This window comes from Athene cunicularia (genome assembly GCF_003259725.1).
Source record: "Athene cunicularia isolate RWA chromosome 10 unlocalized genomic scaffold, athCun1 chr10_part1, whole genome shotgun sequence".
Classification (NCBI taxonomy): Eukaryota; Metazoa; Chordata; class Aves; order Strigiformes; family Strigidae; genus Athene; species Athene cunicularia.
Window position 1 is genome coordinate 2,090,485 of NW_020799112.1, and position 16,256 is coordinate 2,106,740.

General features: G+C 54.3%; 1 protein-coding gene across 5 annotated transcripts in view; it reads right to left on the reverse strand.

Moving 5' to 3' along the window:
* Positions 1 to 440: 440 nt before the first annotated feature.
* The window catches only part of SEMA7A (semaphorin 7A (John Milton Hagen blood group)), a 38,040-nt gene continuing 22,224 nt past the window's right edge, over positions 441 to 16,256 (reverse strand). For 4 of the 5 annotated variants that reach the window (XM_026855806.1, XM_026855807.1, XM_026855808.1 and 1 more), the window contains 13 exons: positions 12,200 to 12,333; positions 11,226 to 11,276; positions 10,848 to 10,943; positions 10,388 to 10,472; positions 9,733 to 9,843; positions 8,281 to 8,420; positions 7,737 to 7,915; positions 7,436 to 7,544; positions 6,596 to 6,794; positions 4,823 to 4,938; positions 4,037 to 4,188; positions 2,862 to 2,929; positions 441 to 2,467 (listed from right to left, as the gene is read on the reverse strand). In XM_026855806.1, coding sequence (XP_026711607.1) covers positions 2,118 to 2,467; positions 2,862 to 2,929; positions 4,037 to 4,188; positions 4,823 to 4,938; positions 6,596 to 6,794; positions 7,436 to 7,544; positions 7,737 to 7,915; positions 8,281 to 8,420; positions 9,733 to 9,843; positions 10,388 to 10,472; positions 10,848 to 10,943; positions 11,226 to 11,243 — 1,623 coding nt within the window. In that variant the 5' untranslated portion in view covers positions 11,244 to 11,276; positions 12,200 to 12,333 and the 3' untranslated portion in view covers positions 441 to 2,117. The remainder of the gene's footprint in view (positions 2,468 to 2,861; positions 2,930 to 4,036; positions 4,189 to 4,822; positions 4,939 to 6,595; positions 6,795 to 7,435; positions 7,545 to 7,736; positions 7,916 to 8,280; positions 8,421 to 9,732; positions 9,844 to 10,387; positions 10,473 to 10,847; positions 10,944 to 11,225; positions 11,277 to 12,199; positions 12,334 to 16,256) is intronic. The other variant, XM_026855805.1, reaches the window with a different exon arrangement.

The window sequence follows — 16,256 nt, forward strand, 5'->3', positions numbered from 1 at the left end:
AACCATTCCCGACGTCAGAGCCAAGGGTGCGCGGGAGCATCGCGACTCTTGCCCAGCTCCCGGCGAGCCGCAGAGGCGCAGGCAGAAGGTGCCGGGACCCACGAGGACCCGCCGCTGCTATTTCTATCCCCGGCTCTGGGCAGGTGGTGGGCGGTGAGGAGCGGGCTGCTGCTAACACACCCCCTCCCGTGGGTTTTTCCAGCAGAAATTTGCCCAGCTTCTCACTTCTGAAGGGGCCAGCCTGAAGTGGGAGCAGCAAGCCCAGGGCACGAGGGGTGGGCTGGCGCTGGGCTGGGGCTGCTGCTGGGGAGGAGTGACAGGCGAGACATGGAAAAGGGTGGGGGGACCCCTTGGTCATGGGGGAAGAGGGACAGGGGAGAGCCCAGCCATCGTCCCAGGAGCATCCCTCGGCTCCTGCTGAGAAACACAGCATGTGCCTGCTCTTTTCCATTCTTTTATTTCAACGGTCTCATTCTCACTTTGGTCACAGCTCTGAAAGGTTTTTTTGGTAGCTGTCGTGGTGTTTGTTTTTTCTCTTCTCTAATTTGAGCCCACTTTCTATAATATTATAAAATTATACAAGTACAGTAATCATCAGTTGATAATAAATAGGTATTTGTTAGTTCACAAAGTTAAAGTGCTTTGAGAAGGGATGTAAGAAGCTCTATCCTAGACTCGGGGGGGGTAACTTGGAAATGTAGTGCAGTAGGAAGCTCTAGCCCGTTGTCCATAGTCAGCGGTCACAAGAGGCACGGGGCATCTTGCCCCCCTTGCCAGAAAGACCCCTCGGGCACTCCTGAGTGTCTCTGAGCAGGCACGAAGCAGGAGCCGTGCTGCTGTGACAGGTTATTGGAAGCATGAGATAGGATGCCCCCTCCGTTACACGGCCTGAGGCTGGGGCAGTCCGGCCATCGAGAGGGCTGGGAAAGGTTTGGACAAGGTGCGGGATCACCCCTGGCCCACAGGCGCAGGGAGAGCATCCCTGTTTTTCACAGTTTAGTCTTGCTTAAAGACCTCAAAGCCCAAGGGAAGCAAACCCTGCTCCTCCCCTGTCCCCTCACTGCGAGGAGAGGGGCGGATCTGCTCCGGGCGGTGGGGGCAGCCGTAGCGCCCCCCGGCCCGTCGGCATCGCCCTGAGATCAGCAGCCTGCCGCCTCTTTCCCTGAGGAAGCCCGGTCCCTCTCCGGGAGGAGAGGTGCTGGGAGCAGGGGCTGCCTGCTGCCCACAGATAAATGCCCTTAGCTGCCTGCAGAGGATTTGTGCGTTTAAAACTTCTTCCCAGGGCCTCTCAGGTTTGGTTTGGGCTCTGCTTCCACCTTCCCTTCCTGTCCCCTTCAGTCTGTCCTTCCCCACACCCCAAATCTAGTCATCTTCTGAGGCTTTTCCATGCAAAATGCTAACCTCATGCCTGCCCTTGCCTTGCAGGTTTCCAGTGCTACTTCCCGATCTCCCTCCTACATCAAAGCCAGCTGCAAAAAAACGTAAAACAAGCCAAACCGTAAAACCATTCCAGAGCCCAATTCTCCAGACCAGAAGGGGACTCACATGTGGCACTGGGAGCGTTCCAGCTGCTTGCCAACCCAAACAGACATTAGCCACTAAAAACTTGGAGGCATCAGTCCCCGCTCGGAGCGAAGTACAGATCAACCAGTTAGAAAGGGCTGGCTCCTCCTCTTCATCACATGCACGTTCCCAAAGAGAGGAGTCATCGTGCCCTGAGGATCAGTGCATGCACATCAGCAGAAGTCCCCTGAACGTCCGCACCCAGGGTAGGCTCAGGACAATCACCAGTACAGAGCTACCACAATGGGCTTGAGGAGAGGCTGACGCCGCTCCCTTCACGCTGCTGGATACTGTGAATGTCCCCCCACGCATTTGGGTACCCCGTCCCTCCCTGTCCCCAAACCCTGCTCCATCTGGCCGTTGCATCTTCCTTGCCATGACTCTTCCACCAAGGCCAAAGATGGAGGGGCTGCTGCCCTGGACCCCTTCTGGGACAGTCAAAAGATTAATGTCCGAGGAGCGACTAAGAGAGTGGGGATCTCGCCTCAGGAATGGACAGCAAGTGCAGGAAGAACGGCAGCAGCCAGGATAGTGGGAACACAGTCCCGTCATGTTCAGTGGAAGAGCTCCACCAACAGCACCATCAGGAGCAGCTGCAGCCAAGAGCCAAACGTCATGGTGGCCTGGCCCTTCTGGGACATGAACCTGAGCTGGTTGACCAGGCGCTCCTTCACCAGAGCCTGCTTGAAGCCATCCTCCTCCGAGATGCAGACGTAGTGGCCGTAGTGAACGTGGCTCACGTTCTGGATGAAGTGGAAGCAGTCCTGCTGGGGGTGGGTGGTGTTGCAGGTCTTGATGAGGCTGTTGTTGTGGTACCAGTTGTAGGTGGCATAGTGGGACTCAATGGGACAGTTGAGGTAGTAGCGGGAGAAAGGGACGACTGTGATGTTCTGATAGTCATCTACTGGAAGAGATTGAGAAGGGAGGGATGAGACAGGCGTGTCCAGGAACCACAGATCCCCCCACAAGCCTGGGAGAAAGAACAGTTGGGTCAATGGGGACATGTTACACAGCCATGTAATGACAACGACAGCGCCTGACCCATGCCTGGTGAAGTCTGTGGGACTCTTCTCCCAGGACATCAGCAAACACAGAGTTTAAGACCTCTCACCCAGCTCAAAAACACATTATCTAGTGATGAACTCCACACTGAGACTTGCTTAGTGTCTTCATTTCTGCACGGTTATTCCCAGTTCCCCAACAATGAGTTGCACAACCCATAAAAAGACCTAAGAATCAGCCACCCTGCCCCAAACACCCCCTGGATACATGGCCTACAGCTCAAAACCTTTACATACCTTCCTTAATATCTCCCTTTTGGCACGTTCCTCTCCACGGGTCCAGGTTCAGGTTCTGACGCACCTCTCTAGCAGAGGGGAATAAGCATTAAGAAAGTATTCACTTCAAGCTAGGAAAGGAATCGCCCATATGAAATACAGTGGATCAGAGAAGGAATACAGTTTAAACAGCTGTGATTACCTGGACAGACAGGTCTTCAGAGGCTGGTGGATGACAGATGCGAGACCCAGCTCACCACAATCAACTGTTTTAAACAGCATTGCAACCAGCAGAGCTATACACACTTCTAACACCAAAAAGGGGCCAAGTGCACAAAATCCATTGCCCTCTCCCTCTTCAGAGCAAGGGTGCCCAGGTGGCCAAGGCCAGTGGTATCCTGGCTTGTATCAGCAATAATGTGGCCAGCAGGGACAGGGAAGGGATCTTACCCCTCTGCTCAGCACTGGTGAGGCTGCACCTCAATTACTGGTTCAGTTTTGGGCCCCTCACCACAAAAAGGCCATTGAATGACTGGAGTGTGTCCAGAGATGGGAAACGGAGCTGGGGCAGGGTCTGGAGCACAGGTCTGCTGGGGAGCGGCTGAGGGAACTGAGGGGGTTCAGTCTGGAGAAGAGGAGGCTGAGGGGAGACCTCCTGGCCCTCTGCAACTCCCTGACATGAGGGTGCAGAGAGGGGGGATGAGGCTCTTGAGCCAAGGACCCAGCGCCAGGCCCAGAGGGAATGGCCTCAAGCTGCGCCAGGGCAGGGTCAGACTGGCTCTGAGGAAGGATTTCTTTGCAGAAGGGGCTGTTGGGCATTGGGATGGGCTGCCCAGGGCAGGGGGGGAGTCCCCATCCCTGGAGGGGTTGAAGAGTCGGGCTGACCCAGCACTGAGGGATCTGGTGGAGTTGGGAATGGTCAGGGTGAGGTTCATGGTTGGACTGGAGGAGCTTCAAGGGCTTTTCCAACCAGGATGATTCTGTGATTTTGTGTGAGGGGTACTGCAGGAGGGACAGATCCCTGCAAAGACAGAGTTTTTGGGGACAGCACAGATGTCTGCTCTGTTACTGCCTGGACACGATGGGCTCATCTCTCTCTGTGATGGGAAGATGGCCTCAAAACCACAGGCAGCCCTGGCCAGAAAGGGGAGTACTGAGGCTCTGGGTATTTCTTAGCACAAAAACCAGCCACGTACCGATTTAGATAAACCGACTGACAAGTGCCATTGAACCACCCACAGTACGGATCCCTCGCCAGCAAGCAGCTGTGGCAGTTATTGCGATACACCCCGCACATGTCCATCGGTATCTCTACGACTTTATTTGTTGAGCCAACGTAGAGCATCGCCTGCAGGAGGGAAGCAGAAGGGTCGATCATCTCAACACTGTGTCCCAGTGCCACCTTACCAGTGTCTAACCCTTCTCCTGCAGCTTCACTCTGATACTGGGGTAGTTTTCACCAGCAGGGCTGTTAGGTCTCCAGGCAATATAGTCATATCCCCCCATCACGGCAGGGGAAGCCACGGTCCTTCCCCCCATTATCCCTGTGCATAAATAGTTTTGCTCCTTCAGTGACAGCAGTGTTGTCAGCTCCAGGATGGAGCACCAGCGCTGTCTGACAGCTCATCTGCCAGCGAGGCTGGACAAGGAGAGGGAAACTGCAGGGGGAGGGGAACCGTGTGCTGGGATTTGGCCCAGGGAGTAAACAGCCGCATTCTTCCCTCGCCTCCAGAGGAGAGAGGGCATCCAAAAAGCTCTGTCATCCACTGACCACACAGAGAGTTACCCAGAACTGGGGACATCAGCCCAGCTGGCAGAATTTAGCAAAGCACACTGCGAGGCCCCCCACAAACCCATCCTGAGGTTACTTCAAGGTCCAGGGGATGTCATTAAATCAGCTGTCCCTGCCTCCCCTGCTGCCTACTTTTAAAGCTACAGCCCAACCTGCTATTTTCCTTTCTGTGGAGCAGGCAGACACTCACCCTCTTGTGGTCCAGGATCATGGACTGGATTGGGTCCTTCTTTGGGAAGACCTGGAGCTCCATGATGTTCTGCACCCCATCCAGCAGCTCCACGATCTTGTGGACGGATCCCTTGTCTAGAATGAAAGAGGGGAGAGCCCTGATGAAGCATGCTGAGAGCAGAAAGGCAAGGCAGAGGGACTGCAGGCAGGGCTGGGGAAGCCAGGCAGAGGACCAGCTCTGCCTCCAGCCCTTGCTGTGGCAGACAATACCTGCTTTGCAGAGCCAGGCTTAACTAGATTCCTGAAACCAGCCACTCAGAGAGGATGGGACCTTTCTCAGAAGGAGCCTGCTTGCTCTGCTAGGAAATTGTCCCCCAGACAGCAGTGTTCCCCACAGCAGAGCCTTGTCAGCCTCGCAGCCAAGAGCCACGAGGAACTCATTTCCCATTGCTCTTTGGGCCTGGCTGTGCCTGCTTTGATCAGCAGCACTATAACAGACTCAGCAAGAAAAAACAACCACTCCAGAGTTCTGCTCTGCTTTGATCAGTGGCCTGTTTTTGCATGAGCCTCATCTCACCACTCGCCTGAGGCTGAAACTTGGGTTGTGCCCTTCTGTTTTTCTAATTAAACTGACTCCCCTCCCCGGTTAAACGACTCCGAAGTGGTGATTTAAGAAAATGAGTCAGTTTGGTGGAGGGGTGGAAAGGCAGATCCTGAGGGAACAGGGCTCAGGAATCCTCATTGTTTACCCTATTCGTACTTGCACAGTCTCCCCTTCCCAAACTGTTGCTCCCTTCTCCACCATCAACCATGGGGAGGTGACAGATGTGACCCCAGGTCAGGCAGGGATTAGGACCCCCCAGGTGCTGGCCTTTGGCTCCACGCCTGCCCCAGTGAGGGTGGGCACCTGCCTTGCCAAGCCCTGAATCCTGGAACAAGCTCCCTGGCAGGTCTCTGCAAGGTGTTAGGTGCATTTGGGCTAAGGCTTTCGGCAAGACAGGAACAATCTGAGTATTCGTGGGCCCTAATCCAACCCAGGCCACCTACTGAGAGCCGTCTGCATTTTTTTAATCACAGATTAGGAAACAAAAGCCCCAGAGAGTCCCTCCATAAGTGCCAGTGAACAAATCCCAGCACAGTGCAGGAACAGGGATGAGCACAGCTGTAGGAAGCAAGACCAGGGAGGCAGACAGGCAAGAGAGGGAAGTGCTGGGTTAGGAACCTTTGCACCTCCTAGGCAGCAGAAACCCAGGCAGCTGCCAGAGTGAACTGGCCAACCTTTTGCTCTCCATCCTGTTCACCTGCAGCTGAATTGCCCTGGCCCAGCTCCACAGCATCTGTGCTGCCCCAGGACCGTGTCTCCAGCCAGAGATGCTGGCCTTGCAGGAAGTCTGTGCCTGCTGCACTAGAGCAAGCAGGGACAGAAGATGACAGAGTGGGTCCCTTTGCAAAGGATTTCCGCTTGACAGGGTAAAGCTGCACCTGGGGAGAGCTGTGCTACCCCTTCCTTGCCCTAAAAGCACTTGGTCTGAGACCTACCACAGGCTGAAGCAGTCCAATCGGGTAAATCCCATGTGCTGGGATTCTGCTTTCAGCCTGTCTTTGGCTAGGCAGCCAAATTGGATGTATTTATCTGTACTGGGACTTGGCATCTCTTTTCTGCTTGACAAACATATGCCAAGCTGGGAAAACAGCCCCTTGCTTTGCTCTGCACTGGGGGCCTCGTCTGCTTCCCTTGGGTTCCCTGCCCTCAAGAGGAAAGCAAACTCCGGGGAACTCCAAAGGGCTTTACCTGTTGCCAGATAAAGCACGTTGTAGCGGCGTCCATCCCCCACAGAGACCTCGTGCACCCCGATCTTCTGGTAGCGGTGTTTGTTGTGAAATAAGGGGCTCTTGGTAGGGGAGAGGGGCTCCACCCGGTCCTCCACCTCTGGGTGGCTGTCGGCAATCTTGAAGGTCTCGCTCGGGGTGTGTTGTCCAGAGGAAACGCACTGCGGCAAGAGGGGACAAAAGCCACAGTCAGAGTCAGACAGGTCCCTGAGGCTGAGGCTCGAGGGCAGGAGAGCAAGGCAGGGCACAGCACGGGTCCCTCAGCCCACAGGATGCCCAGGCACAGCACATGAGCCCTGCAGCTGCTGTGATTGTGCTCATGACAGGTCCTACCAGCAATCTGCCCTGCAGAAGTCACATTTCAGTAGACTCACACCCTGTCACGCCCCCAGAGGCTCAGGGGAGCCTCCCCCCATGCTGCTGTTTGCTGCCAAGTCAGTGGTGCACCTGCAAGCGCAGGGCTGGGCTGCAGGCTGGCTCGGTGAAACCCACAGGGTTCATAAACACAAGGCAAGACATTGTCCTCCAGCTGCACACAGGAGAGCTCACAGACCTGTTTGCCGAGGCACGTAAGAGCCTGTTTCCCTCTGCTTTCTATGAAGGCATTGGGCCTTATCCAGCCTCCTTTTGTTTCCATCAACAAAGTTCAGTTCCTTCCCACAGTGCTTACAATCCTCCTCATGGCCTCATCTCAGCTGTGGGACCTTCCCCTCTGCCCACTGCAGTGGCAGAGCAGGGACCAGCTCTCCCAGTCTTGGGAGGTCTCTCCACTTCACATGGGCATCTTTTACCATTCACTCACCTGCCCAGGCTTGATCTCTGGGTTGGGTCCATTATAGCCTTTGAGTTTGGATGTCCGAAACACATTGTCAATGTCCCCAAAGGAATAGACACAAACAGCAGAGCTTCCCCTGCAAGCAGTGAGACAAAGAGAGGGTCAGGGAGCCATCAGCCCTATGGCTGGGGCATGGCATCACACCTTTGCCTACTGTGTCCACTCTGGCTGCTTCCCACCCATGTGCCTGCCAGAAAGACTAAAGGGCTAAAAGAAAAGATTTGGCCCATGGGAAACGACGTGCCCCCCATTTTTCAAAGACCCTCACCAGGTGTTTGTGAAGAGCCCGTAGACTTTGGAGCGACGCCAGTCACTTGCAGGGACAAAGAAGACATCTTGCAACCAGTTGAAGTTGCCCTTGGTGACTGGGTCGACACAAATCAAGCTGGCCTTCAGGAAGGTGGTCCACTTGGAAGCAGAAAGCGAACTGGTTCCCCCTTTATCTTCCTGAGGGAGAAGGAAAGCAGGGAGTCAGGGCTTGGCAGAGAAGCACACAAAGACCCTCCCTGTCCAGCATCTTGGGTGGATAACTGAGGGATGCTCCAGAGGTATATCTGGTGCTTGTCACGCAACAATCATGTTGCACAACACCCCAATGAGACAGAACAGGGCTTCCTCTCCCCTAGATGCAAGATGGGACCCAGAGGATAAGAAGGCCAAAGGACATGGCCGTACCCCACACAAACTGTGGCAAAGGAGAGAATTGAGCCAGAGGGGTGAAATAATGTGCCAATAACACCAGGTGAGCTGGCGTGTCCATTTGCCACTCCTGTAACAGTCTTTCCTCCCACCATAGACTGTTCCCATGGTACCTTACACAGCTGGGCCACTCGGGAGATGTTTCTAGGGGCCTCAGGACTCTTATCTGGGTTGTCTTCACGAAAGAAGTAGTAAATCTTGTCCTGGTGAGGCTCTTCGTGCCTTAACGTGGTGGCTTTGACAAACTGAGGGTCTGAAAAGGGAAGTGAGCCATCAGAAAACCTTGGCCTGAATGCACACGTTTCATCTGAAAAGCCAACAGTGGGGACCAAAGCAGTGTGCTCTGCAGCTAACCATTCACCCTCAGACAAGAGGAGAAAAGGCAAACACTGTGCTCCAGGCAAAGGACAGGACCGAGCCTATCCTCTACACACGACCGGTGCATCACACTGACAACTGCTCTTCACGTGCCCAATGGGTTCCCCTTCCTCGCCCTCCTGCCCAGCTCCACGCAGCTGTTCCCTTGAAGGTCAAGTCTGCAGAGCCCAGTGCAGCCTCAGCCGCTTGGTAGCAAAGCAAACCCCTTCTCCCTCCTTGTGCAACAGAGCTGTTATTGCAGAGGAAGGCTCCCTCGGTGGGAGCAAGCTGCACTGTTGTTTGTGTTTGCTGTGGAAAACCCAGTGATGCTCTTCCTATTAATACACCACTGCCAGCAAGGGCATCCCCAGCAGCAGCAGGGTCCCTCTGAGCATTGTTAGTTTGTGTCCCCATGGCAGGGAGTTCTGTTTAAGTGTGGGATTGGCTTTGTTGCTCGATCATGTTTGTTTGCCAGTGCCTTGATTAAACCCTCTCCACTGCCCTGCTTGAACAAGTCCTGCTTTGCCCTGGTGTCACTTTGATTTGATTTTTTCTTTGGGCAGGGGTTCAACAATCTCCTGTTCCCAAGTGTCACTGGGGAGGCTTGGGGGAAGGCAATGTAATAAGCTCATGGAAATCAAGCAGGGTCCTTTCTCTCTATTCCCCACCCTATCCCATGCATAGCCCAACATACACCTGCCTCACGGTCTGGATGGGGATTTGGAAAGAGTCACTGCCTGGAGTGGAAGTTGTTGTTCTTGTTTCTGCCATTGCACAGCAGCTGATGGGCACCTTTACACAATCATATTTCCTTCCAGCATCTGACAGGGGACTTGCCACCCATTTCTCTCCATTTCCCCATCTCCTCACCCTGAGCAAGAGGAACTCACATGTCATTTGTTTTGTCCCAGAAGCAAAGAGATGAAATTTCCCCAGCTGGCAGCAAGAGAGCAGGAGGGAGCTGTGGGTCCCTCCTCACTGGCATCACAGACAGTGACCAGATCAGCCCTCCCCACAGCTTTAGGGGTAACCCAACCCAAACAAGAAGCTCTGCAGCTACACCCCAGCTGGGCAGAGAGGATGTACCCCTCCAAGCTGTGCTGGGTACTTATGGCCCACAGTTGTGGACTGACAAAGAGTCCACCTTATCTCTCCAACTAGGCAAAGCAGCAGGTCCCACATCTTCAGGATCCCCCCTCTGTACTTACTCTGCATCACTGTGTCACTGGTGTAGAGCTCTCCACCCCCTCTCACTCGACGGAAACGGGGTATCTTGCCGTTCTGCTGGCTCTTCTTGATGGTGGAGTAGATGTCATGACCTGTGGGATAGGAAGGCTCATTTGCAGGAGGCTGTTTCCAGATGGAGCAGATGGGTTTGTGAAAAGAAAACAAGGAACCAAGAACTCTGTGGGCACATGGACTCACAGGGATTCTCGATACAGGTCAAGAAACCCAGTCCTGACTGCCTAGGACTGAGCAGGCCTGGCAGGACTTCCCCAGTCCTTTTGCTTAAAGAGTGGCAGGGCCAGATTCTTGCTGTATATCTGGGAAGGATCCTCATCTGTCCCTCTGCCAGGTCCAGAGCAGTCGAATTCCTGCAGTTTCCCCACTGCTTCCATTGCACTCAACCTCCTGCACAAAGACTCAACCCCCATGTTCTGGACAGGAATGAACAACCTTGTGCCATGCTGTGTCCTGGAAGGTTCTGCACTTCAGTGAGGCAAAAGCAAGAAGTGCTAGGGCCGATCACCAACTAGAGCAGAGGGATAAAGCCCCTGGAGCAGCCTCAAGATGTCCCTTTTTTTAAGAGCTCAGCCTTTCTGCACAGCACTATGACTGAATTACGTGAGCAGTGAGACCTACCATCAACAACGACGAGGGTATTCGAGTCAGGCGTGAAAGGAGCAATACCTCTCCCGTCCCACGAAGTGCTCTCCTTTCTCTGCGTCTGGGTAAGGACAGAAATTTTCCCTAAGCGTGACCAGTTCAGGGAAGGCAGAGGAGAACGGCACCCACATCCACTCCTAGGGCAGAAAAGCAGCCCATACGAGGGGAGGATGGGCCAGGCAGAGCCCCTGCTATGGCAGGAGGTGAGGAGAGGGGGGCTACAACAAGTGAGCACAGAGGTGGCACGTGCCGACCTCTGCTCATGCAGGCTGTCCCATGCTGCCATGATAAGCTCCTCGAGGGAGCTGGCATTTGGGCATTTCAGAGCACTCTGTGAAGTAGAGGGGGATCAGAGCACCATTTTACAGATGGAGACAGCACAAAACAAAACAGCAAGTGCTTTGCTTTGGTCCCATCACAGGTGGCCACAGCATACCAAGTTCCAGCAGGTGGGAGCGCAGGCGCCAGTCCCACACACTAACATCCCATCTCCATACTTCTCCACTAACGTGAGGTAATTTTTATTGTCCTCCTGCAAGAGAAAGAAGAGGAGCATGACATGAGTGGCTGCAAATGGCAGAGCACAGCCCCACAGCACTACCAAGCACAGTGCTGTATGGCTTCCTAGCTTTTTCATGGGTCTTAAAACCAGAAGAGGAAACTAGTATCATCTCATCTCCTCCTCCACAGGCACTGGAGGTCTTCACCCAGACAGAGAATGTGAGAAGTATACACAGTTCCTACCCAGCAGTCCTTGAACCCAAGTCCTCCAACCCTCACCCATCCAACTGTTCCCACCACAGGTAGGACCTACCAAACTCCCAGATGTCATGCACTGTCCTTCATTTTTCACTGGGAAGTCTTCCTAGGGTGAAGGAAAAAGAGATATGCTTTAATTCCTTCCCTCTAAAAGCCAACTGAAATGGGCTCAGCCCCATGCACTACATGCGTTACTCTTCACCAGAAGCAAGACAAGCATGATGGTGAGAAGGTCATTCAACATTGCGACGTGGCCCTTCTCCCCACTTAAGCATTTGAAAACCTTGAGGAGGCTGGGCTAGATCTCTCAGGCCCTCGAGGAGATGGGGAGGACTGGAGATGCAGGGCCAAAGTGGCAGGCATGACTGGCAGCCAGCCTGAGCTGCTCTCCAAAGGATTTTGGGAGAGCATCTGTCATTGTGGAGAAGGGGTGTTCAGTTCTGGGTGGTGGTGTCCAAGGGTTGGGACACATGAACGATACTGTTTCTGGGAACAAGAAGGGAAGTATCTGGGTCCAGCATTCAGCAACCAACTTCTTTGAGAAGGACAAGAAGAAGCCATGAGAAAACCAACTGGGGGTTTTCCCTGCTGTATTAACTCAGTGCCCAGCTGATCCAGAACTTCCTGCTTTCAAGGAAAAGCAGCTTGGGTTCCAACAATGGAAAAAGAGAGGAATACAGCTTCTTCCCAGTGACATGAGTCTGAACATCCCTTCTCATGCCAAAGAAGGGGCCCCTCACTGGAAAAATCCTCCCTCTAGGGCAGCAAAGACCTCAGGAGGAGCACTGCCTGGGAAGAACCCACCCACAGCTACTGTAGGAGACTTCTCCCTTGCTGCAGCCATTCACCATTGTGATGTTGCAGCCTGTGGGATGGATGGGGCAGGCTGGGCAGAAACTAGACCCTTCCAGGCCTGACTTTGCTGCTGGCAAAGACACCAAGCAAGGTATCTAGCGTTTGGGCTGTGAGGGATGCTGGACACTTTCTTATAGGGCTCCAGGGCCAAACTTGTTAGCAGGGCATCCTTACCGTGTAGTTCTCATAGGTTGCAAAGTCATAGTAATAAAGCTTTCCCTCTCCCCCGATGTAGATGGCTGAGCTGTTTTCTTTATGGTAGAAGACCGGGTACTTCTCACTCCTGGGAAACACATACTCCTTTGCACCTACAGAACAGCACAGAGGAGACACTTGTCAGGGGAACTGCAGCTCACTGCTGAGAACACTCGCAGACAGCTCAGGCTGATCAACTCACTTTCTGTGTCCTCGGTGCAATTGAGAAGAAAAACAAGGACATGGGGCTGGGGGCCCTCTGGGATGGCTGGCCCAGTGCCAGGCAAGCAGGGAAAGGCAGCTCCCAGACTGGAAGCTGAGCTTTTGTCCCTTTGGCCCCTGCACAATGGAGCTGCCCTGCCTGGCCCCTGCGGGGCTGGTGATGGAGGAAGAGGAGGAAGGGAAACTTTGCTGCAGGAGCTCTTGTAGAACAAAAGCTCAAAGTGAACTGGCTCTGCAGCAGCCAGGTGAGCGCTGCCTTCCTGCCTGCTCTAATGGCAAGTGCCTCCTGCCTCCCAGCTTTGAGATGAAGGGTTCCCTCCCCCTCTCTGGCCATCCTCCCACAGCTGTTCCAGGCAACTGCCTTGTAGTTTGGCTCCTGCACCCTCTTGCATTTGACATGCCTGCAGCTTTTTGTCCCCTGCTTTGGGACCTTGCACATGCTCAATTGGAGCTATGAATTCTTATCCGGCTGAATGGGAGAGGAGCTGCTGCACTGCCTTGCAGCAGCGGGGCTCAGTCTCCCCATGCCCACGGGGTAGATCATCTACCAGCCACAGTCCAGCATCACACCTCTCCCTGCCAGTCTCCAGCTACAGGGCCAGCATCCTTCTTCCAAGGGACTGGAGGGACCAACAAGGTTTGGAGCCCTCATGTCACAGGGGAAGGGTGCCCGTAAAGCCACAACTCATGGGCTCCATGCCCCAGCCATGAACAAGAAGTGAACTGCAAGACCCAGGACCCATATCACAGCAGATTGCTGTAGATGGGGAGCTTTCCAGGCCCAGCTGGGAGGAAGAACTGCCTGTTCTCTCCTCCTTCCTTCCTCTTTCACCTTCTGACTTTTCCAGCTCCTCTTTCCTAAAAGCATCCTCCCTTCCCCTCTGCGTTGCCAGCTCAGGTGTGGGAGGCTGGCTCTGCCCCACAGCAGTTGTGAGCCTCCTGTCTTGGGGCTTTTGCTGTCCCTTGATGGGGGCCACTGGTCCCGCATCCCTCTCCAGGACACTGCAGCCATGTCTGGGCAGCTTTGAGCAGCCGTGCCAGGGCCCATCTCTGCAGCAGGGTGCAACCGCCCTGGCACACATGTGCTGCCGTAGGCTACCCTGTCTCCTAATGAAATTCGCAGCAGTGACATGAGAGGGATTGCTCCGCCGGGGTGAAAAGTGTCTGATCAGGACTGACCTCTGCTTAGCGTGACAGGGCACTCCGTTTTCATCTCTCCCTCTTTTTCCTTTTCCAAAGAAGAGGGGGCCTCTCTCCTGGCAAATGCTGTTGCTCCCAGCAGACAAAGGCTGCGTCTGCCTCGGGAGCTGGCTGCCTGCACAGACAGGCAATTAATCAGTGGCACGTGTCCCTCTCTATTTATAGGGGCACTTGGCAGGACAGGCAAAGGACAATCTTTGCACAGTCCAGCACTTCCCCTCTGCCCGTAGCATGCTGCGCAGGGGCCCCGCCAAGGCTCCGCAGAGCTGAAAGTAAAAAAGACTTATTAGAGGTCACTGGGGCTACTGAATGCTTCTTGATTTGCAGCCTTTTTCTCCACTTCACTACGCTGGGCTCCTCCTTGGGGTCTCTAACCCTTGCGGAGCTAAATGGCACCCAGGCCAGCAAGGTATTCCCATCAGAAGCTTGGCTAACAGAGGATGCTGCCAGCCACCACCGTGTGATGGGAAACTCTGCCAGACCCACAGGATGCAGTTTTGCAAGGGCACCTCAGCTGCAAAGAGAGAGGATGGAGGCGTGCCATGGTACAGAAACCATCTCTGCCTTCCAGCCCACAGCTTCTCGCTAACGCAGCCCTGCCAGGCTGCCCTTCCCCTGTGCTGCGGGATGGAGGCCACAGGGCTGCGTGGCCGTGGGGGGCATTCGGCAGTTGGGACCCTGCAGCTCAGAAAGCCTGGATGGACAACGGCCCCTGCCTGCTCCCTGTCCCCTCCTCAGCCCTACCATCCCTCCTCTGTCCAAGGAGTCGGAGAAACTCCTGAACATGTGCTTTGCCTGCTGGAGAAGCTGGCATTGAGTCTTTTCAGAGTGACTGTGCAACTCATTTGCCTAAGTGGCCCTACAAGCGGGAAGCCAGCTGGGCATGCCAGCTAGCCTGGGCACCGCACCAGCCACAGACTCAGTTTTTGCTTGCCAGGGAGGAGAGGACTAATCCTCTTTTCAGCAGCTCCCTTCCCAGCAGTTCTCTAAATCCCCCTCTTGGCCCAACCTGAGGAGCAGCAGGCAACAGCCCAGGCACATGGGAGCCCCTAAAGCCCTTCTCCCCCATCCCGCTGCCACTGCCAGCACAACCCATCGCCAACACGCCGCAAGCAGGTCTGGCCAGACTTCAGCAAACTTTGCTCTTGTTTTCAAACCTCCAGCCTAGCCCCTAAACTTGCTGCAAATTCAAGAAGACATACACCTGCAGGCACTCTCCACTCCTCTACCTCAGCCTTTTGCATGCTTCAGCCCCACATGATCCTATTACCTTTGGTTTCATTTTGGGTTTTTACAACACCGCCTCTTTCTTAAGCTCAGCTCTGAGAGCCGTGCCAACCTGCAAGGACACACTTCTCCAAACAGCCAGAAGCAAACAAGGCCAAAACAATAATTTGGTTGGCGCCAACGTATTATTTATCCTACTGCTCCCCGGGGACTGCACTGAATCACTAAGCTGAGAGTAAACAGCTCTGCTAGCCAGGGCCTAGAAGCGTGTTTGTGGTTTCAGCGCTGATTTAACTCGATCTGGAAGGGAGCCTTTTAAAGGTGTTTCCGTGAGCGGGTGCTGGGGTCTCTCTGCCTCTGCATCAGCCCTCTGGCTGACCTGCAAAGCTGGCCTTCAGCCTGTGCTCTACCTTAAACAACTCGGCTTAGGCGAGTAGTTTGATCCCCTTTGCCTCTGCTTCCCATCTGGCAGGATCAGGGGGAGCAACCCTGCCCCCTTGGTCTGGGGACCCTGGGGGTATAAATGGCTTCATGAGCTGAGGATGAGGAGGCAGAGGGCATCTAATGACGCACACTACGTTCCCAAAGAGGGGACATGACTCTCCTAGCAAGTCCAAGTCTGATTTTGACACTGCAAAGAAAGGATAAACCCCCTGGAAGGGGGAAGGCATGACCCTGCCATCACCCTCCCTCCGAAACTGAGTCCGGAGCTTCAGAAGACACAGGGGTCATTTCCAGAGCCTTGCTAACCCCGATGAGTCCCTTTGCCTGGCATTTACTGAAAACCCCACCGTCAGCGTGCAAATCAATGGCACAATTGTCAATTGAAATGCTAACCCTGGTCTAGAGGAATGAATGGGAGAAAGAGCAGCTTTGTGCTTTGCAGGCAAGATGGAGAGTACAACACCAGATTGAAGAAGAACAATATTAAATGAGGGAGAAGGAAGGAGCCCGGTGCATCTCAGAAGGATGCCTGCGGGGTGAGGTAATAACGGAGAAGGAAAGAAATGAAGAGGGAGATGCTCTGGGTAAGATGAGGGCAGGGAGGCCCATCCTAAACACACAGAGCAATGCAGATAACAAACAGAGTAATCCTGCTTCCCATCTGATAGGGTGAAACAGGCCCAGCTCCCTAGAATGGCTTGGGCAAATCCAGCTTTAATGAGACACTGAAGGGCTCTTTGGTTGCTTTTGGGTCTAGGAGCCCCTTCAGAAAGGCACCAAGAGCCTGGACAGAGCCTGGCCCTCCCTAGCACCATGGCAAGGGTGGGCTCCCAGAGCATCCCAGAGCTCAGTGCGGGGGGGAGCATGTCCCCCACCTCCAGAACAGATGTCCAACTAGAGAAGCAGTGTGGGCGTGCAGCCTTATTGCAGGCAAACTCAGGAA